Source organism: Amblyomma maculatum, chromosome 10 (genome assembly GCF_055883805.1).
Source record: "Amblyomma maculatum isolate TAMU_Amacu chromosome 10, ASM5588380v1, whole genome shotgun sequence".
Classification (NCBI taxonomy): domain Eukaryota; kingdom Metazoa; phylum Arthropoda; class Arachnida; order Ixodida; family Ixodidae; genus Amblyomma; species Amblyomma maculatum.
Genome location: NC_139353.1, coordinates 148,175,469 through 148,198,097, shown reverse-complemented (window position 1 = coordinate 148,198,097; position 22,629 = coordinate 148,175,469). Strand labels below are relative to the sequence as shown.

At 46.2% G+C, this 22,629-nt stretch overlaps 1 protein-coding gene across 1 annotated transcript in view; it reads left to right on the top strand.

Moving 5' to 3' along the window:
• The first annotated feature begins 4,073 nt into the window (after nucleotides 1-4,073).
• The window catches only part of LOC146177688 (thiopurine S-methyltransferase-like), an 86,156-nt gene continuing 67,600 nt past the window's right edge, over nucleotides 4,074-22,629 (top strand). The window contains exon 1 of the mRNA XM_084581617.1: nucleotides 4,074-4,201. Within this exon, the coding sequence (XP_084437743.1) occupies nucleotides 4,074-4,201 (128 nt within the window). The remainder of the gene's footprint in view (nucleotides 4,202-22,629) is intronic.

Genomic DNA, 22,629 nt, shown 5'->3' with positions numbered 1-22,629 from the left:
TTTAATTCAAGGGTCTGTGAAGTACCAAGTTTCAAAAAGTGGCCGTCAACCAGCTCCGAGGACCGACAAAGCCATGAGACGACATGCAAGCTGCTGTATCCACAGGCAGGCCATGCCATGGTGTAAATGGGCTGTCGCCACTTTCTCACTTGCCAAACTTTGACCTAGTGTGGGGCGTGTGCCCCGATTATATGCACTGTGTGCTTGAAGGTGCCAGCCGACAGCTATCAGAGCTATGGTTCAATGCTACCAGCTCTTTGGCATACATTGGTAAGCCTGCTGAGCTGCGGCAAATTAATTAACGGCTGCTTAGCATTAATCCACCTCTGTGTGTAACGAGGCTGCCTCGAGCAATCAATGAAAGAGGCATGTGGAAGGCTAGTGAATGGCGCTGGTGGCTACGTTTTTATGCTGCACCATGTCTTAATAGCATCTTGCCACATTCATATCATGGGCATTTGTGTTCTCTTGTAACTGGGATTTTTCTCCTTTTGAAGGACGCTGTCACTTGTCTTCAGCAACGGACCACACTACAAATGTTGTCATCCAGATGGGAAATTTCTAAGGAGATGCATGCATGCGTTTAACGTGCACCAGCTCCTGCACCTTCCCAAAAGTGTGGTGCAGCTCGGCCCCCTTTGGTCACATTCTACTTTTGTTTTTGAGTCTGGTAATGGAATGCTCCTCAAACTTATAAGTAATGCAAATGGTGTGCCTCTTCAAGTTGTAGAGAGACTTGTAGTGAAGCTTAGGTTGCAAAGCTTGCAAACAGCCTGGAATTGGCAATCTCTGTTAGGACTTTGTATGACAACGTTTTGAGGCCAAAACGTGCCAACAGAAGTATAAGACCATTAGTGCTTGGCACTGGAATTGTTGACTCCCTAAGCAGGACGAACAAGAGGCCTGTCTCGATAAGCTTGGCCATGTACCCAGCGTGGTAACAAAATACCAGCGCATAAAGGTTAACGGCCAGTACCTGCACACAGTTAATTACATGCGAACAAAGAAAACATGCAATACTACTTTCAGATGCACACAGGGGCAGCATTATAGATCGCAGAAAAACTATGAACTGCCTGGCTGCACATGTGTACTGTTATGTGCACAACTTCTCTGTGAACCCTGCAAGAGCCTTCCACACATATATACTTGTGTGGAAGCCTCTCGAAAAGTTGCAGTTTTTCCTGTTAATGTTGAAAATATTTGTTTCTACATGGTTGTTGGTTCAACTTGCTATGTTGGAATCTTGGCGAATATCTGTGAGAAAGACTAAATAAAGTGTTTGTTATGAATTTCGAATCCTGCATGTCTTGTAACTAGAATTCAATTCCTTCCTCTGTACACCTTTTATTAGTATCTGACTGGTGGCAACGTCAGTGCAATGCTATACCTACCAATTCTGAAATATGGAAGCAGATTTTGAAACAAGCTTAGCAAGTATATAAGTCATATAGGTTGCAAGGTGAACAATATTTGTACATTTCTCACATCAGTGGGCACTGTAGTGCACTGCAGATAGCTATTGTGACACATACTTGGGCTGATGTAGATTTGACGTGGTTGTCACTGTTAGGCAAGATACATGACATATATGAATGCCTGTACTTTTTATTATTGCAGGTTACCCAAACTATACGTTAGATATACCAATATGTAAGATGGATCAGAGAAACACTCTCAAAAATGACCCAATGGTATTCGGTCAGAAAAATAAAACGTGTAAAGAAATTCGAGTGGAAGAATGGGGAAAAACAGGACATGTAGTGCCGAAATTTGGGCTTGCTGGTTCATACTTCCAAGCTCTAGCGCACGCAAGACGAGGGACTGAGAACGAGAGGCCAGCGCTGTGTGTGTCCTCTCGTACTCAGTCCCTCGCCTTGTGTGCGCTACAGCTGGGGGGACATGTCGTGCAAACAGAGGATGATAACCGATGGTCACTAAGGGTAAGAAATTGGATTCCGAGATAATTGGAAAGCATAAAGGCTGGCAGGAACGTACAGGAATGAGTTAAAGTTCGCAGGGGTCAAGTGGATGCAGCTAGGCAGGACAAGGCTAATTGCTGGACTTGGGAGAAGAGTGGGTATATATATAAAGCTGATGATAATGCTACCTAATGGCCATATTTGTATTGGGACCAGCATGCCAAAGGTTATTGGTGTACTTGACACTGCAACCAATACGCTTATTTGTTTGGGGTCCATAAGAGCATTGCTTACTGGAGTACTTGACCATGTCCTAATATACTTATTTTTATTGGACCAATATCTGCCGGTCTATAGGACCAATTCATTACTATATTGGCCCTATACAATGTCATATAATACCAGTACAAGCTCAGTAAGATCCCTATAAAACCAATAAATATATTGCATTGGTCAAATACAGATTTCTACTGGAATTTTTGCTATGGGAGGTGTAAGGCCACGGTGGCCCATTTTCTAATGTTTCGGCGCGCGCGCCGCAGAAAGTGGCGATGGAAATTTTCGCAAGCTTCGAGAAAGCGACGCGACCGATTACGTAATCTCGGCTACCGCGCTGCGCATCCTCGCCCTTGTCGACATCTGCTGAGTCACACTTGCATTCCCCCGCACGGACCCGCCCATCCTCCTCACTTCGCGCGGGAAGGCCGCGCATGCTGAAGAGTTTCGAGAAAATTCCAGATCGCTCCAGAGGGCCGAGGGGGGGGGGAGGCATAGCTTTGGTAGCGCTTAGCTGTTTTCCGTTCCTCCTCCGTGCCTAGAAGCTTCTGCGCTGGCTATTTAAGAGTGCGCCGCGCAGTCATCGACAGTTCTGGTTCTTGTGCTGAGGCTAGTCATCGACGAAGACAGTGTAGCAGGCAGACCCCGACTGAGAAGTCGTAAAAAGAGCGATGCGCTCAGTTTGCAGTTAGTCTTTCGCCCAGTCTCTTTTATAAAGTGTGTCGTCTCTCTGCCTCGAGAAAAAAGTTTTCTGCATCTTGTGTTTGTTTCGTATAAAGTTAATTTTCGTTTCGTTACTGCAAGTTCCTCGTCCTACGTCTCATTGAGAATTTGTGTGTGAACTACATATCGCCTGCCGAAACGAGCAGCACCTTGCAGAGATGCCGAAGATTTGAAGAAAACGAACCTGACGTTTACTGGAGGACTACAGGCGAGGACCGTATGGGCTGCTTGAAGGTTGAATAACGCCATCGGCAAGCATCTCCTTGACTTGTTGTTAGATAGCGTCTCTCCCAAGGAGGCACACGATAGGGCTGCTGATGGATGGGTCGAGTGCCTTCATGCGTGACATTCCTGTGTTTAATGACCGACGTTTCCTGAAATTTAGACGAAGACGTGAAGCACGCACGAAACTCCAGCAATAGATCCTGGAGTTGCCTCTTTTCAGCGGAGGAAATTGATGTCGACTGCGTGCACGGCATCATCCGGTTCAGTGCTAGGCGTAGCTTCCTCGGAAGCAAAGCATTCGGCGACTTCCTGCAGATGGTCGACGTAAGCAATGACAGTGCCACGGAACAGATGTCGATGTTCATTGGAGAAATTGGTGACAAGTACCTCCGTGTCTCTGCCACGAAAGAAACAAAGACCTCTTGCCACAGAAAGTCCCAAGGCGAGTGAGAGGGAGACATTGCGCTCAACAACCCGGAGGCCGAGATGTGGCTCGTCACAGGTAACTCTGGCGAGGATGCTGGCACGTGGTGGCACTGTGAGGCTGTGATCGCGACTCGCAGCGTGGAGTGGGAACCACGGTACTCATCCTTTTCGGTGGCCAGTTTGGCGGAAAATGTCACCAAGGGGTTCGGAAGATCTATAGTGGCACCGTGCCCACAAAGACAGTCGATGCCAAGAATAACATCGCGGGAACATTCGCGTAAAACAGGAAAAGTCGCGACAAATGTGCAGCCTCGCACCGTAACCCGGACCGTACACATACCCAGTGGTGCAACCACATGTCCGCCTGCCGTACGTATGCCTGGTCCGTTCCATGGCGTCATCACTTTTCTCAGCGTCCTTGTAAGCCACCCGCTAAGGATAGAATAATCGGCTCCCGTATCAACTAAAGCGCTAACCTCCTTCGTGTCGACGATAACAGGGATGTCCAGGGAGACCCGGTCAAGACCAGGGCCTGCCGACGTCGGTTCGGAGTGCAGCGAGCGGTGTGGAGGCGGAAGCTGGGCGGCAGTTGGGTGGTCGGCGTCGGGGCGATTCAGTGTCGACGGCAGGTCAGAGTGAAGCGAGCGGTGCAGCGGCGGAAGCTGGGCGGCAGTTGTGTGGTCTGCGTCGGGGCGATTTAAGCGAGACGGTGGTTATAACTGGTCGGCGATGCGGACGATATCGGGGCGATCGTGTCTGTGCGGCGAAAACTGGACAGGAATTCGGTGTTCGATGTCGGGGCTAATCGACGTGAGGCGGCATTGCCCTCAAAGGTCGCCGGAGCTAGTTTTTCCTGACGAGGGCTTATGAACCACGGTGTGCAGCGGTATAACGTGGCCCAGAGGGCGAAGAGCGACTCACGACGCGGAGAATGCGGCGGACTACACTGGCGGGTGGCGTACTCGGCGATGTCCTGAGGCCGCTGACCAGGCCGTGGAAGAGGGCTGTCGGGAGAAAATCCTCTAAGACCCATTTGGCAATAAGAATACCGCCGGTAGAGGTGACCTGCCTCGCCACAGAGGTAACAGAGAGAGGTTATCTGGAGCGCGCCAGCGATCAGTATTCCTTGGCGCCTGGCGCCGATCTGCCCAGAGGGGCAGCGGTTCCGCAGCGTGCACAGCGACCTGAGGTGGCGTGTAAGGCGAAGGGGTAGTAAGCGGGGCTGGACGGCGTGTGACGTCAGCATATGTCATCGGCTGGGTGAGGCCCCGGGGTGGCGGTGGAATGACTGCATTTATTGGCGGTGTGAGTGCGTTCTGGACCTCCTCATGGAATGCTGGCTAGAGAAGCTGTGCCAGGAGGATATGTCCCATGAAGTTGCTGGAACTCCTCGCGAACCACGGTGCGAATGAAGCCGCGAAGGGAGCTCAGATCTGTCCCGGGAATGTAGTCGGTGCGGTCAGTCGGCGCTAGTGCGGAGATGGAATTCAGTGGCCGAACGTACTGGCTGCATCGCTGCTGTAGCAGTTTCTCCATGATCACAGCTTCAGCCAGAAATGCCGTGATGGTGGTGGGCGGGTTGCGCACGAGGCCAGAAAAAAGCTGATCTTTGGCTCCATGAGTCAGGTGCCGCAGCTTCTTCTCACTCATGGACAGGTCGGCGCGATGGCAGACACATGACGCCTTCAACGTACATTGCGACCTGAACGCTGAACTCGAGACGTCAGGGCACACTTGGCATTCTCCAGGCGGTCACTGTTGGCGTACGTATTGAGAAGCTGGCATCGGAAGGCCGGCCACGTAGAGAATGTGGTCTCGAGGTTCTCGGTACCTCCGAGCAGCGTCTTCAAGGCTGATGTAGACGTTCCGCATTTTCGCAGCGTCGTCCCAGCAATTAAACGTCGCGACCCTTTTGTAGTGAGCTAACCAGTACTCGACATCTTCGAACTGCTCACCATGAAATGCTTAAGGGTACGTGGGGTCTGAAGAATGAGACAGGACGAAGGGGTGGAAGGGACAGTCGGTGTACGGGCGAGCGGCGTCGTTGCCATAGCTAGGGTGGAAGCTCGGGTCTATCGGGCCTTGCGAAGCAAGCCTCGGAGCCGCCGGTTTGCATGATGAACAGGGGTGGTCACGAGAGTCGGCCACGTCGGGTCGTCCGCAGGAGAAGGGATCATTGATGGCACCTCCACTAGAGTCATGACTCAAGCCATAGGGAGCCGTGAAGGTACACGTAGACGAGGACCCGAGAATAAGGTCGGCTTCTAGTTCCGATAACAGAGTCCAGACCCAGCGCGCCAGTCGAGCCAACAACCGCTTCGTCGTCTTCGGCACCAAGCACGGCAGTCGCGCGGCACTAGGCACGTGGCAATATAATTCAAGATGTGAATGCAGGGAACATCATTTTCACCGGTGAATATTAGAGAATGTTCCACGAAACTGCACTGGCAGCCACCGAAAACTCCTGCTCTTTCTTTGTAGATGTTGTTCCTCTACAGTACTTTCAATAGAAACTACGGCCGCCAGATTACTGAGCGGACATCCTCAAGCCAAGCATTGTTAAACCTTGCAGTATATTTTCTGTTCTATGTACTTCATACAAATCTCAAATAGGAGCATCGTGATTATTGGCTGATGAATCGTGCGTGCTACAATGCATTTTTTGTAGCCGTAGAGCGTTGTTTGATGCGACGAATGCGTGTTTTCCGGCAGCACTATGCTACCTTGAACGAAGGGCTTTAAAAACTTAATTTCCACATCTACTCGTTGCAACAATACAGTAGGCGTAAGGTGGGTGGAAACTAACTGCAGGTCGCATCTTTTGGTGCAGTTCCGCAGTATAGTGCGATAGTAACAGGGGTCTGTTCGGAAGAAAGGCTAGCGGTGTCACATGCTAGAATTGATATCAATTGCAAGTCTCAAGAGCCACTTGTCAAATTATTAAGCTGGGAAATGACCAGCAGGAGTGGAGGTCCGTCAGAGCGAATTCGTTAACGCCATCCTGAAGAACAAAGAGTTGGAGTGACTGCTTTGGGTTGGAACCGCTAAGACGACCGATGAGTGGACCCAAGGAGCAGTTTTGCATCTGCTAGTGCGTGATGTTAAGCAGATGAGATTACACAAACTTATGGGCCGAGGTCCTTTCCTCCAGGATATGTTAACTCCACAGGGTATGAAAGCAGGCAGTCACCGTATTGATGTAGATGGCCTGGCTTACCGACAGTTTTGTAAAAATACTCTTTGATGCGCAATGTGCAATTACAAGGTCGGCCATTCGGGTCCATCAGGGAAGAAAACAACAAAGAGAGGAGTAGTCAGTCACAACCGAGAAAGTATGGCCAAACATGTAGGCCGAAATTTGAACACGAACAAAGAAATTCTCGGCCCTCGCACTTTCACCGGAATAATTGCACTCGGTAGAGGAAAGGAGAGCTGGCATGCGCAAGGACGCGCCCTAATCTTGCCGATATTGGTCTACTATAGCGACTGTGCAATATTCGCTGGCGTCTGCGCGAAGTTCAGTTGGAGTCGACGGGTTGAAATCAAACAATATAGGTGATCCTTAAGGAACTGAGTCACTAAAATAAAGCCTTGCCATGGCAAGGGCCCTGCGTTAGGACTATGTTTATTTAGGAGGTCATGAGTACGGGCGATTCCCCCAAGAATTATCTTAAAACGTCGGAAATAGGAGCATCAGCCGACAACATTGCGAACATCCGTAGAATATCAAGGCGGAAGTCTGGCGGATTGATGGTTAGCAATACCTGGACGATGCCCCAACGCATCCCCAGATATACAAGGATTATGGTTTGGTTTGGTATGTGTGGTTTAACGTCCCAAAACGACCCAGGCTATGAAAGACGCCATAGTGGAGCCCTGCAATGCCTGCGAGGCATTAACGGGGCCATTGTAGGCCAAGTCAAATGCGCGCATAAAATTCATAACAATTGCAGGTACTTTTCAAACGTCCCTATACTATTCTGAGTAACAGTTACGCTGTTAAGTTTGTTCCACTCAGTAGAAAAAAAAAGAATACTTAAAGCAGGTATTTCGCGCGTTCAAGGGTGTTATTGTCAGTGCGTGCCTTTGTCTCCTGTTATAACCTGAGGAGTAAAAAAACAATTAGAAGTATTAATGCTATAGTGACCTTTTATGAGCTGAAATAAAATCTTTAATGGGCAGACACGATTGTGTTTACTGACTGGGGATAATCCGCTGCCTTTCACGAGCTCACTTACAGAGGCACGGCCGTATGCGTTAAACGAAAACCTAACTACCTTTGCTGTATTCGCTCTAATTTCGGCATAGTAATTGACTGGCATCTGGCATCTTAATTAACTGAAATATGTGTCTTGCAGACAAACATTGACAACATTTGTGACCATTCAAATTGTTGCGTTTTATGAATGGCTTGAACCTAGTAATAAGACCGATAGCCGGGTGTAGCCACGATATGCCCGTCAATCTCGGCTTTCAATCCGCGGTTGTTTTATTTATAAATGCAGGAATGGAAAGGTTGAATATGTCTCAAACATTTCGGTGGATACCCATATTAAGAGAAGGGAAGAAGGAAGGTGTTAATCAACGCGGAAAGAGAAAGATGCCGGAGAAAGGGCTGCCGTGCACTTTCGACCACAGGAGGAATGTTAACATGCACTGCAATTGCAGAGCACACGGATATCTCCCCGCTTCGCCTCCATCAATACGCAGCTATCGGCAGATGGTTGAAGGTCAAGCGGCTGGATATTTAGTAGACGGGAAGGCACAGTGTATGAGCACATGGTACTGTGGCTCCATAGAAATCAGTGACTAGCTCATGCCGATATTTTGTGTTGTTTTTAAGAAAAAAAAAGCTGAGTTCCTGTGACGTTTTTTTTTCTGTGAACACGTTCACCGCATTTAAACTCTTGGTCCCCTGGATTTTTGAAGGTCCATGAAGATCAAATGTGAGCTACCGTATATCTTGATGCGAGATGGTGTAGAAAAGCTTTCGCCTCAAAATCTTGTCCCAGCGGTGGTGGTGCAGTAATAAGGGCGATCTATTGCTTTATCCAAGGATGCGGGATGAAAACCGTGCCGTGACGGCCGCTATTGGGTAGACCTGAAAAACAAGGCGTCCGTGTGCTGTGGGATGCTTGTAAGCATTGAAGGACCGCAGGGGGTAGAAATTTCCGGAGACTTCCGCTACGGCGTCACAGATGTCTTTAGTTTCATGAGGTAAATATCACAAACATGAAACATATGTTTAAAAGTTATGCACATTTTCAGTTTGCTTCCTGAAAGGCGCCCCATCAAACATAAGAGCGAGATTTGTCCTTCCATTGGGGGCTCAGCTATAAAGAGAATGTTGACGCATTCTTAACGAATTCGTGAATCTCCTGCATTGTGCGCCTGAAATAAGAGCCTCATTTACCTTATGCTCTAGGCATAGAAAATATGATAATATCCATGTCGTTGCACAGAAGCTAAGCGTATGCTAATGAGATAGTGACCAGAACCAATGCGGGGTATTTGATTCCTGGCCTTTTGAGCTTCTTGAGCTTCTTCAGAAGGTTTCCTATACTGCATGCAAACTTCAAGATCATGTTGTTCCAATCCAGGTACCCTCAAAGCATGCGGCTTGCAATGATTCGCTCAGTCGGCATGCGCTCCTTACCGCGTAACTGGCTCGCTCGGCAGGTGTGCCTAAACTCGTGACTCGCCGTTCGTCTAATAATGCGAAAGCGATACTCGGTCCGTCGTACAGATATTAAAGTAGCAGGTTCAGGTACCTGTTTTTGGGCTTGTATCCGAGATGCCGGCAAGAATCTGACGACTGAGAAAATGTTGTGGGCTGTTCAATATTTGGGGATAATTAAAATCGCCCAATAAAATGCGGCCTCGTAGTAAGTATGTCGTAAGACCTAAAATTGAGATGCATTATCTTTCTTGCGTTCTCAAAATATATTTAAGAAAGTATGAAATATATGATGAAACAATGGTATTACAGATGCTATAATTTCACTCTTATGAAAATATTAATTATCTCACAAACTGAAACAAACAAACCAAGTACAATCATTCTAAACCATGCACAACTCTCATAGCAAGTTTCTCACCTTCAGGTTTCAATAAAAATAGAACTTCCTGCACCGGTACAACCGATTTGACTTTGAAGTGACCGTAATGCGATGTTTCTGTATGCGCGTGTGATTGCGGCCACACTACAGTTTAAGCATCTGCTGCGCAGCCCCTAGTGTTCAACGTCTACTGAATATTAAGTTAGCCATCGAATACCCTCAAATTTTGCTTAACGCTAGCGTGCTATGAAATGTAATGGCTGCCCCCATTCTTTTTCTCCATACCTTTCTCTATTTCCCCCTTCAATGTTCACCTCTGTGTGCTCTCTCTCCTACATTTTAGAACTGTCGAGGCATTCCCCTTTCTAATATTTCAATCTGACGACTAAGAACATAACTTTAGACAAAGCACAGTACAGTAAAGCACACACACTGAGAAACTACCGAGACTCGAAATGACCCTTTACGTTGAATATCGCAGGTCGATCACACCACTCCGAGCGTACGCACTTCTGCACTTGGAATTGCACTCTTTATGGTGGTGCACAACGGAAGAATCATGGCAAAGAAACGACCTTTACCCACATCGGCATAGCGAGCAACAACAAAGAAGAGACAATGACACAAGTGACGAGGCCCAGCGCTTTATGACTGCGTTCAAGAAATTAAAAACACTATTCGGAGATACAATTGGCCACATGGTGGTAAAACTGGTTTCGGTTTCTGTTTCACTGAGAGAAAACACAATCGTACATTTTGCTGTTTATTTCGTTACAATAGCTCATAACTGCGCTTAAATATCAGTGCTTAGAGTCTATTATCGGGAATTTCGACCACAATCGTCCGTGCCTTCTGGGTACGTATTTTTACAGGCTGATCTGCATCGGTATCATCCCAAAACTGTCCCTTTGAATTGATATTAAGGAAGCAAGCCTTATGTGGGGTACTGTACCTAAAGGAGAATTTTGTGACTCAGCAGCCAAAAACTGAGAAGCCAAACCTTCTCTTCGAGGAAAAATCTGAAATGTGCCGGGTTTTACTATTGATGTTGTTGATTTGTTCCATTCACTTCTGCATGTTCAACTTGTGTGGTATGTTCTGGAGTGTATCGCAAAGGACGATAATGAAAGCAGCTTTCAAAACAGTTGTTGGATTAGTACTTCGCCCATCCAGGAGCAGCTGGATTTTACCTTAACAAGACGTACGTATTGTGGGATGCTCAGAATTGTGTGCAAAGACCTGAAATCTGCATTGGTTCCAGAGGATCCCCCATTTAAGTAACATTTTTTTAGGCAGGGTTAACAGACTAGTGGAGGAAGAGCTGGACCGAAGTAACAGCCGCAATTTCCGCTATGTCGGCGCTTTGTTGGTACTAGGCAGGTTTGTGTGCAGGATATATTCTCACTTTCTTCAGGTTTTTGACCGTAATGGGTTGGGACCTGAGTTCACACATGATCTTCCACACTAGGAGCCCTCTCTAAGGATTTATGTTGGGACTACACACCAAGGAGCTATTTGTACGGCTGTCACTTCAACTTAATTACCCACCATCACTCCCTGTGTTGGCTGGTTGGCCTGCTTGACCCCTCAGGTCGATTAGCCCGCTGGGCATTACGTCTACAGGAATATGACTTTTCTGTGTCCTATAAGAGTGGCTGCCGCAACGCCGATGCTGATTGTTTGTCCCGATTTCCTCTTCCATGCACGGCAGTCAGTGAAGATGGTCTGTATGACTGCCTGGCGCCTGTCAGCGAGACATTACCAGACCTCGTAAAGTTCCGGAAAGAACAAAGTCAAGACCATGAACTTATTCCGTTCTTTGATATTGCGCGCAATTCTGCATCTGCACCTTTTATTATTCAAGATGGTCTACTCCTCAAAAAGAACTACTCAACTGATGGTGCCCGTCTTCTGCTTGTTGTCCCGGCTTCTCTCCGCAATGCTGTCCTCCATGCGATGCATGACGGCATCACTTCAGGTCATCTTAGTTTTTTGCGCACTCTCGCGAGGGTCCGAAATCGATTTTATTGGCCAAGCTTGTACACGACAACGAACAGCTATGTAACAAGTTGCATCCCATGCCAACGTCTCGAACGAAGCACCACGAAACCTGCTGACCTTCTTCAACCTGTCAAGCCCCCTAGGTCGCCTTTCGAGAATATTGGGATTGATCTAATTGCTCCTTTCCCCAAATCGTCTGACAGCCGTCGCTATATTATCGAAGCTATTGACTATTTTACCCGGTATGTGGAGACGTCTGCACTCGTTTCTGCCAAAGCAGCCGATGTGTCGAAGTTTTTATTACACCAAATCGTCCTTCGCCACGGCGCGCCCCGAGTGATCATCAGTAATCGCGGTCGGCAGTTAACTGCAGATATTGTGGAGGAACTTTTACGGTTCTGTGGTTCCGAATACCGTCATTCTGCCCCCTACCACCCTCAGACAAATGGCTTTACTGAGCGTCTAAACCGGACTCTCATTGCCATGATGTCAATGTACTGAACATCAAATCATAAGAACTGGGACGCCGTCTTGCTATTTGTAACTCAGGCTTATAATACAGCTAAGCATGAAGTGACCGGATATTCTCCTTTTTTTCCTTCTTTACGCGCGCTCACCATCAACCTTCCTGGACACCATTCTTCCATTCTCGGTGCACGATGACGTATCCGTGTCGCAACATCTTTGTCTTGCTGAAGAAGCGCGTCGTCTTTCTCGTTTGCGAACTATCGCCTCCCAAGACGCATGAAGGTTCGCTATGATGCGGCTCATGCTGCAGTAACTTGTGAACACAGATATTTGGTTTGGATTTGGACGCCATGTCAACGCCGCGGACTGTACCAGAAGTTATTGTGGCAATACGCTGGACCCTTCGTTGTTGTAAGTCATTTAGGTGAAGTAACTTACGTTATCGCTAAATTTACGCTGCGCCGCACGGTGTTGCGCATGTGCAGGAGAAGTAAAAAGTGAATGGTGGCGCTTGTGAAAAAGGAGAACGAAGTGGGGGCGCGTAGAATCGTTCGGGGACAAGCTTTACTGAGACTGTGCTTAAATAATAGAGCGAAGGGTACGCTTCATTTAAAGAAACATTTTATTAGACTCGACGTTTCGATCGGAGACCGATCTTTCTCAAGAGTGAATCTTCTTGGATAGTGTTGCGGCTTTTTAAGCATTCGGACATAGACCACACCTGGGTAGGAAAACAAAACGTGGGAGACAGAGGAAAGAGACAGATACAGTAGGGAAGGATGATGTCCAGGTGTGCCATCGCAGGTGCATCGCAGGTGCTGGACAGGCCTGTCGAACTGCGCTGACACAGGTGCCTGGATGCATAGTCTCTGCTGCGAAAGAATGCGGGCTATTTTCACTCTTCCTGGCCACGACGGCCGAAGAGTGGGAGTAGGGAAAAAAATATAAATGAATAAATAAATAAAAAAATAAAAAAAGAAAAAAGGGGGGGGGGATGGAGGTGGATAAGGAAAGGTGTTAGCTTAGAAAAAAAAAAGTGTCGGAAGGGCGGTAGGAGGTAAGTGGCTCTGACAAGACCAGAACACACCAACACTTTGGTATTCAAAAAAGGTGATGACCTCAGACGACTTGGCCAGGTGTGCACATTTCCTGTGTTCGTGAGTCGTGACATCGGAAGAGAGGACAGGACCCCGTGGTTTTCGTTTAAGCCCTGTTGTAGAGTATTAAATTTAAAAATGAAATATGATTCTCGTTGTTCGCGCTCACGAGTGTTTTTGAAGCCACTCTGCAATATTGTGACTTTAAGATTATCGAACTCATGTCCCTCCTTGCGAAGGTGCTTCGAAAGGGGGAGGTTGGGAAGGGTTTGAGCGTGCGAGCGGTGGTTATTAAATCTCAATCGGAAGGAATTATCTGTTTGGCCAATGTACTGCATACCACAGTCACCACACTCGAGCATGTAAACAACATTGCTAGAATCGCAATTTAAATCTTCTCGTATAAAATGTTTGAAATTTGAGTGGGTGCTTTTAGCTAGTGCTGTGGATTGCATGTGTTTACAGATTTGACATCGGCTTTTTCCGCATGACGTGCAACCCAAAGGTCTCGGTTTATTGACAGTTGAGTGGACAACGTGGTTTTGTAAATTCTTTGGTCTTCTGTATGTTACCTGAGGAGCAGTCGAGAATATTTTGGAAAGTCGTTGACTTTGTTCTATGATATTGAAATGTTTTTTAAGGATTTTGTTAATATTTGGGATATTGTCTGCGAAGGTTAGAATGAGATTACAGTGTTGTGGTGTTGGCTGTGATTCCTGATGGAAAATAGCATTACTTAACGGCATTACTTAACGTGATTCCGCAAGGGTGTGATGACGATTACTTATTTCAGCCTTTTTTATGGCATCTTCGATGATAGAGGGCGGATAGTGTTGTTTCTCTAGTGTTACTCGCATGCGATTAGCATTTTCTTGAAAATCTATGGATTTTGAGCAAATACGTTTGAATCTGATAGCTTGCGAGTATGGGATTGAAGTCTTGCAGTGGCGTGGATGGCAGCTTTTGAAGTGAAGGTATTGTTGTCTGTCTGTGGGTTTTTTGTAAACGCTAGTGATTAATGCGCCCCATTCAACTCGAACCAGAACATCTAAGAAGTTGATTTTACTAGTTGAGTAGGTGTGTGTGAAAGAGATGCTAGGGTGTATGTTGTTGAATGAGGCGATAAACTTTACGAGTTCGTCCTCTGTTTCGGTCCAAATCATGAATATGTCATCCAGAAAGCGTTTGTAAAATATTGGTTTGATTGCACATGAGGACAGAAAGTCGGACTCAATTTTGCTCATAAATATGTTTGCGTAATTTGGAGCCATTTTGGTGCCCATAGCTGTACCACTAGTTTCAAGATAGTATGAGTTGTTGAATTCAAAAGTGTTAAGTTGAAGGACCAGATTGGCTAGTGTCTCGATGGTACTTGGACTAGGAGAGTCTAAAATTTTATATTTCTCGTATGCTCCGATCATGGCCTGGATTCCGTCGTCATGTGGGATGTTAGTGTAAAGTGACACCACGTCAAGGGTGACTAGAAAAGCGCCATGAGGGAAGGTAATATTGGATAATTCTCTCAGGAAATGATTGGTGTCGCGTATGTAAGATGGATGTTTCGGAGGTATGTGTTTGATTAGGGAATCGATATAATCTGAAATTGGCTCTGTGAGTGTGCCGATACCGGAAACAATAGGTCGCCCTGGATAATTCTCTTTGTGTATTTTCGGGAGCATATAGAAGCGCCCCGCTGAGGCATTTTTTGGCGTCAGTGCCTTACTTACACGTAGGGGTAATTCACCTTCATCGGTTAGTTTAGTCAGAGTTTTTCCTATGATGCTCCGGTGTTCAGCGGTGGGGTTCGATGAGAGTTTCTTATAGAATTTTGGGTTATTGAGTTGACGGTTGCCCTCCTGAATGTAATCGTCTTTGTCTAAAATGACTATACCTCCACCTTTGTCGGCGGGTTTAATAACAATGTCAGTTCGTTTGCCGAGTGAGCCTAATGCATTACGTTCTTTCCTTGTGAGGTTAGGTGGGCCAGATCTGCGTGTCCCAAAGGCCTGAAGAATATCCCCTTGTACTGCTTTATATACATGTCAAGATATTTTTCCCTACCAGGTTTGGGCGTCCACGGATCCTTAGGTCGGGGAAGTGCGGATTACTCGAGTTTGGTTTATCGAAAAAGTATTCACGTAGTCTAAGATTTCGAGAAAAGTTATCCAGATCTTTGAATAATTGAAATTCATTATACTTTCTATTACTTGGACAGAATTTTAGGCCGCGTGACAAAAGGGACTTTTCATCGGAGGTGAGTTGAGAGTTTGAGAGGTTAATCATAATTTCTGGAAGGTGTGGTTCCTCGTGTGTTTGGTCTAATGTGGTTAGGTGTTCGGTTACGGTTTTGAGGTTCTCGTTGGATGGGTGTATGTGGCTCCCTGGTTGTATTTCTTTTGTAGGGTCTATGTTCGCATCAACAATTATGTTATCCCGGGAGAACTTTTTAAGTTTCTTTGTCCAAATTTGTTCAATTTTGCAAGACTGGAAGACCTCAAGCTCGGTTGCCTGTGATGTTGAAAGCAACATGTTGTGACGCGCCCGGAGTTTTGGAGGTGTTTCGGTGCTCGCCTGGAATATATTCAACCTCCTCCTCAGTGCTCAACGGCACTGCATGGCCCCATTGAAAGACCACCTGCCAACCTCAGATAAGACCCACCAACCCACCATGGAGCACAGCACCCGAATAGCTGCCAGCTGTTTTGAGGTCCCATCCCAAAACAGTGAAGATGCTGGTCCACCCGCAACACCGGATTTCCCAACCATTGAGGAAGCAGAGCATCTGATCAACCAAGGACGGACATCTGGGTTGAAATGCCGCCGTGCCACGCATAACCTACCACCAAGTGGTTCAGGCTACACTACACTCACGAAAACGCCCCTTCGCCAAGCTCTGCTGCCAACTCCAAGATCACCACATTTCACTGCGCCTCCAGCCGCCGCCAAACCATCCAGAACAACAGGAAATCCCACACCGAATAACCCCACCTGCCCATCATCAAACCGCCCGTCCCTACTACCAACGCCTGCTGTGCAAGGCGGTACATCCCCGGTCTCCACTTCGGCGAGGCCCCGATCCCGGATGGATCCACTCTCAGCTGCAACACTTGGATCCCAGCAAGCTTCATCCACCATGCAGGACATCGGAAATGACGTCAACACGCCCACTCCAAGAGACCCAACGGGACACCAACAGCCTCCTTCCAATGAAAACGATCGTCCAGAGAGCGCCGCTACACCGAAACAAAGTGTTGCAGCACGAGACACCACACTCCGGCACCCAAGCTCTACATCGAACTGCCCGTCCCTACTGCCGACGCCCATGGGGAAGGCGACACGTCGCCGGCTGCCACGCCGAAAACCCCGGGACCACGGATGGCTCCAATGTCGGCACCAATGGAGCCGGAACTTGGATCGCAGCAAGCATCAGTCACCATGCAGTGCTTCGGGGATGAAACCACCACGCCAAAACAAAGGTATGACCTCAGGCGACGCTGTGGCTCAGCCCAACGGCTGAAGCAATACTGACAGGCCGACCAGGCTCACGCGCCCACCAATTCTCCTTCTGGCGATGACATACACTCTCGAAATTTTTTAAAGTTAAGAAAAATAATAGACAAAAGAATCAGGCACGAGCTCCACGTAAAATCCCTTCGAATATATCTGAAATCGGAAATTGTACCGAGAGGACTTACTCTATATCTAACCCCATCGATGAATAACCTTTCGGAATCCCATCGACTAGCATAGACCAAAGAACTACTCGGGGCATCTTTTAAACTTTTGAAAATAACAATTGAGCACTTCGAACAAACGTTGGCATCATTAAACTTCGAGGAGAGGCGGGCGCGTCACAACATGTTGCTTTCAACATCACAGGCAACCGAGCTTGAGGTCTTCCAGTCTTGCAAAATTGAGCAAATTTGGACAAAGAAACTTAAAAAGTTCTCCCGGGATAACATAATTGTTGATGCAAACATAGACCCTACAAAAGAAATACAACCAGGGAGCCACATACACCCATCCAACGAGAACCCCAAAACCGTAACCGAACACCTAACCACATTAGACCAAACACCCGAGGAACCACACCTTCCAGAAATTATGATTAACCTCTCAAACTCTCAACTCACCTCCGATGAAAAGTCCCTTTTGTCACGCGGCCTAAAATTCTGTCCAAGTAATAGAAAGTATAATGAATTTCAATGATTCAAAGATCTGGATAACTTTTCTCGAAATCTTAGACTACGTGAATACTTTTTCGATAAACCAAACTCGAGTAATCCGCACTTCCCCGACCTAAGGATCCGTGGACGCCCAAACCTGGTAGGGAAAAATATCTTGACATGTATATAAAGCAGTACAAGGGGATATTCTTCAGGCCTTTGGGACACGCAGATCTGGCCCACCTAACCTCACAAGGAAAGAACGTAATGCATTAGGCTCACTCGGCAAACGAACTGACATTGTTATTAAACCCGCCGACAAAGGTGGAGGTATAGTCATTTTAGACAAAGACGATTACATTCAGGAGGGAAACCGTCAACTCAATAACCCAAAATTCTATAAGAAACTCTCATCGAACCCCACCGCTGAACACCGGAGCATCATAGGAAAAACTCTGACTAAACTAACCGATGAAGGTGAATTACCCCTACGTGTAAGTAAGGCACTGACGCCAAAAAATGCCTCAGCGGGGCGCTTCTATATGCTCCCGAAAATACACAAAGAGAATTATCCAGGGCGACCTATTGTTTCCGGTATCGGCACACTCACAGAGCCAATTTCAGATTATATCGATTCCCTAATCAAACACATACCTCCGAAACATCCATCTTACATACGCGACACCAATCATTTCCTGAGAGAATTATCCAATATTACCTTCCCTCATGGCGCTTTTCTAGTTACCCTTGACGTGGTGTCACTTTACACTAACATCCCACATGACGACGGAATCCAGGCCATGATCGGAGCATACGAGAAATATAAAATTTTAGACTCTCCTAGTCCAAGTACCATCGAGACACTAGCCAATCTGGTCCTTCAACTTAACACTTTTGAATTCAACAACTCATACTATCTTCAAACTAGTGGTACAGCTATGGGCACCAAAATGGCTCCAAATTACGCAAACATATTTATGAGCAAAATTGAGTCCGACTTTCTGTCCTCATGTGCAATCAAACCAATTTTTTACAAACGCTTTCTGGATGACATATTCATGATTTGGACCGAAACAGAGGACGAACTCGTAAAGTTTATCGCCTCATTCAACAACATACACCCTAGCATCTCTTTCACACACACCTACTCAACTAGTAAAATCAACTTCTTAGATGTTCTGGTTCGAGTTGAATGGGGCGCATTAATCACTAGCGTTAACAAAAAACCCACAGACAGACAACAATACCTTCACTTCAAAAGCTGCCATCCACGCCACTGCAAGACTTCAATCCCATACTCGCAAGCTATCAGATTCAAACGTATTTGCTCAAAATCCATAGATTTTCAAGAAAATGCTAATCGCATGCGAGTAACACTAGATAAACCATACTACCCGCCCTCTATCATCGAAGATGCCATAAAAAAGGCTGAAATAAGTAATCGTCATCACACCCTTGCGGAATCACAGCCAACACCACAACACTGTAATCTCATTCTAACCTTCGCAGACAATATCCCAAATATTAACAAAATCCTTAAAAAACATTTCAATATCATAAAACAAAGTCAACGACTTTCCAAAGTATTCTCGACTGCTCCTCAGGTAACATACAGAAGACCAAAAAATTTACAAAACCACGTTGTCCACTCAACTGTCAATAAACCGAGACCTTTGGGTTGCACGTCATGCGGAAAAAGCCGATGTCAAATCTGTAAACACATGCAATCCACAGAACTAGCTAAAAGCACCCACTCAAATTTCAAACATTTTATACGAGAAGATTTAAATTGCGATTCTAGCAATGTTGTTTACATGCTCGAGTGTGGTGACTGTGGTATGCAGTACATTGGCTAAACAGATAATTCCTTCCGATTGAGATTTAATAACCACCGCTCGCACGCTCAAACCCTTCCCAGCCTCCCCCTTTCGAAGCACCTTCGCAAGGAGGGACATGAGTTCGATAATCTTAAAGTCACAATATTACAGAGTGGCTTCAAAAACACTCGTGAGCGCGAACAACGAGAATCATATTTCATTTTTAAATTTAATACTCTACAACAGAACTTAAACGAAAACCACGGGGTCCTGTCCTCTCTTCCGATGTCACGAACACAGGAAATGTGCACACCTGGCCAAGTCATCTGAGGTCATCACCTTTTTTGAATACCAAAGTGTTGGTGTGTTCTGGTCTTGTCAGAGCCACTTACCTCCTACCGCCCTTCCGACACTTTTTTTTTTCTAAGCTAACACCTTTCCTTATCCACCTCCATCCCCCCCCCTTTTTCTTTTTTTTATTTTTTTATTTATTTATTCATTTATATTTTTTCCCTACTCCCACTCTTCGGCCGTCGTGGCCAGGAAGAGTGAAAATAGCCCGCATTCTTTCGCAGCAGAGACTATGCATCCAGGCACCTGTGTCAGCGCAGTTCGACAGGCCTGTCCAGCACCTGCGATGCACCTGCGATGGCACACCTGGACATCATCCTTCCCTACTGTATCTGTCTCTTTCCTCTGTCTCCCACGTTTTGTTTTCCTACCCAGGTGTGGTCTATGTCCAAATGCTTAAAAAGCCGCAACACTATCCAAGAAGATTCACTCTTGAGAAAGATCGGTCTCCGATCGAAACGTCGAGTCTAATAAAATGTTTCATTAAATGAAGCGTACCCTTCGCTCTATTATATATATATATATATATATATATATATATATATATATATATACATATATATATATATATATATCAACCGTATCTCTTGCTGGGCTAGTTGGTCTGCAATTGTGTTTTTAGCCAAAGAAAAAACAGCGGTAAATATTAGACAGGACACACAGAAAGACGAACGGGACGGGTTCGTCTTTCTGTGTGTTGTAATATTTATCGCTGTTTTTTTCCTTTGGTTAAACACACACACACTTAATATATATATATATATATATATATATATATATATATATATATATATATATATATATATATATATATATATATATATATACCCCTTCATGGATGACTGCATTGTCGTGGCGTAGGGGCTTGCGAAACTCGATGAAGTCGTGAGCTCTGCTGTGTAGGGCCACCCAAGATAGACAGGTCACGGCAGAGAGGTCTGACAAAATGTGATTCACTGGAGAAGGTAATGGCAACCCACTCCAGTATTTCCTGCCAAGAAAACCCTATGGCCAGTCACAATACCATTAATGATATGGCGCCGGAAGATGAGCCACCCAGGTTGGAAGGCGTCCCACATGTTACTGGGGATGAACAAAGGGAGATTCCTAGTAGCTCCAGGACGAATGCAGCGGCAGGGCTAAAGCCAAAAGGACGCTCAGTTGTGGATGTGTCTGGAAGCGACCGGAAAGTCCGATGTTGCAAGGAGATGTATCACATAGCAACATGGAATGTAAGATCTATGACGCAAGGTAAACTGGATATCGTCAAGCGAGAAATGGACAGATTGAACATTGATATCTTGGGTATCAGCGAGCTCAAGTGGACCGGAATGGGAGAATTCAACTCCGGCGACCATTATGTCTTTTATTGTGGGCACGAATCCAAAAGAAGGAATGGGGTCGCTCTCATAGTAAACAGAAGAATGGGCAAAGCAGTGCTAGGGTACAACCCCAAAAACGACCGAATGATTTCACTTCAAATCCAAGGTCACCCTTTCAACATAACAGTTATCCAAGTCTATGCACCGACCACTACTCCTGAAGAAGCTGACGTTGACAGATTTTATGCGGACCTACAATGCCTTTTAGACCGCACCCCATCATCAGACGTCGTTTTTCTCATAGGAGACTGGAATTCTAAGGTAGGGAGTGAAGAAATATCCGGAATTACAGGCAAGTTCGCTCTTGGTGAGCCAAATGAAGCTGGGCAGAGGCTAGTAGAGTTTTGTCAAGAAAACAACCTGACCATAGCGAATACTCATTTTCAACAGCACAAGAGGCGCCTGTACACATGTACATCACCGGACGGTCTGTACAGGAATCAGATCGATTATATTATTTGCCGGCAGAGATGGAAAAGCGCTATACAAGCAGTAAAAACAAGGCCTGGGGCCGATTGTGGCACCGATCACCAGCTTCTTGTTGCCAAGATTAAGCTTCGATTGAGGAAAACGCAGAAAACTAGAAGGCCTTTCAGGTATAATCTGGATCAAGTTCCATTAGATTATGCTGTGGAAGTGAGGAATCGATTTCAAGAATTAGATCTAGAAGACAGAGAGCTTGAAGAGATGTGGACTGATCTTCGTGATATAATACATGTAGTTGCTAATAAGGTAGTTCCAAAGCTAAAAAAATGTAAGAAAGCAAACTGGTTATCTGAAGAGGCTTTGCAAATAGCTGAAGAAAGGAGGATGGCAAAAGTATGGGGGAAAGAGAAAGATACAAGGTTCTCCATGCGGATTTTCAGAAAATAGCAAGGAGAGATACGAATCCCTTCCCGAACATACAGTGCCAAGCAGTTGAGGACAACAGCCAATTAGGGAACACAAGAGCTCTGTATAAGACAATAAAAGATATGAAAGCAAGCTTCTGTGCTAAGCTGGCAAGGACCTCACTGAAGCAACAGAGATAAAGAAGAGGTGGCAGGAATACACAGAAGAACTGTACAAGAAGGACCCGGATGTGCAAACTCAACATAAGACGGTTGTGATTACTGATCTCGAGCAGGGCATCCTGAAGAGTGAAGTTGAATGGGCCTTAGCCAGCCTTGCTAAGAACAAAGCTAGCGGAATTGATGGCATCCCAGCTGAGTTGCTTCAAAACCTCAACCATGACGCTGTTAACATTCTGCATACATTATGTCAGAAGATTTGGACAACCCTGCAGTGGCCACAGGATTGGAGGAGGTCAGTTTACATCCCCATTCCAAAGAAAGGCAGTGCCAAAGATGGTTCCAGCTACCGCACGATCGCGCTTATTTCGCATGCTAGCAAGGTGATGTTGAAAATCCTCCAAGGTAGGCTGCAGCAGTATGTGGATCGGGAGCTTCCGGACATGCAAGCTGGGTTTCGTAAGGGCAGAGCAACTATAGACCAAGTTGCCAACCTTCGCTGGATCATGGAAAAGCAAGAGAGTTCCAGAAACCCATCTACTTCTGCTTTATTGATTATGCGAAAGCGTTTGACTGTCGAGATCACAGCAGATTGTGGCAAGCTCTCCAAGAGATGGGAGTTCCAATTCACCTCATCTGTCTCCTCAGGAACCTGTATGAAGGGCAAGAGGCCACAGTCAGAACTGGGTATAGTCTTACTGATTGG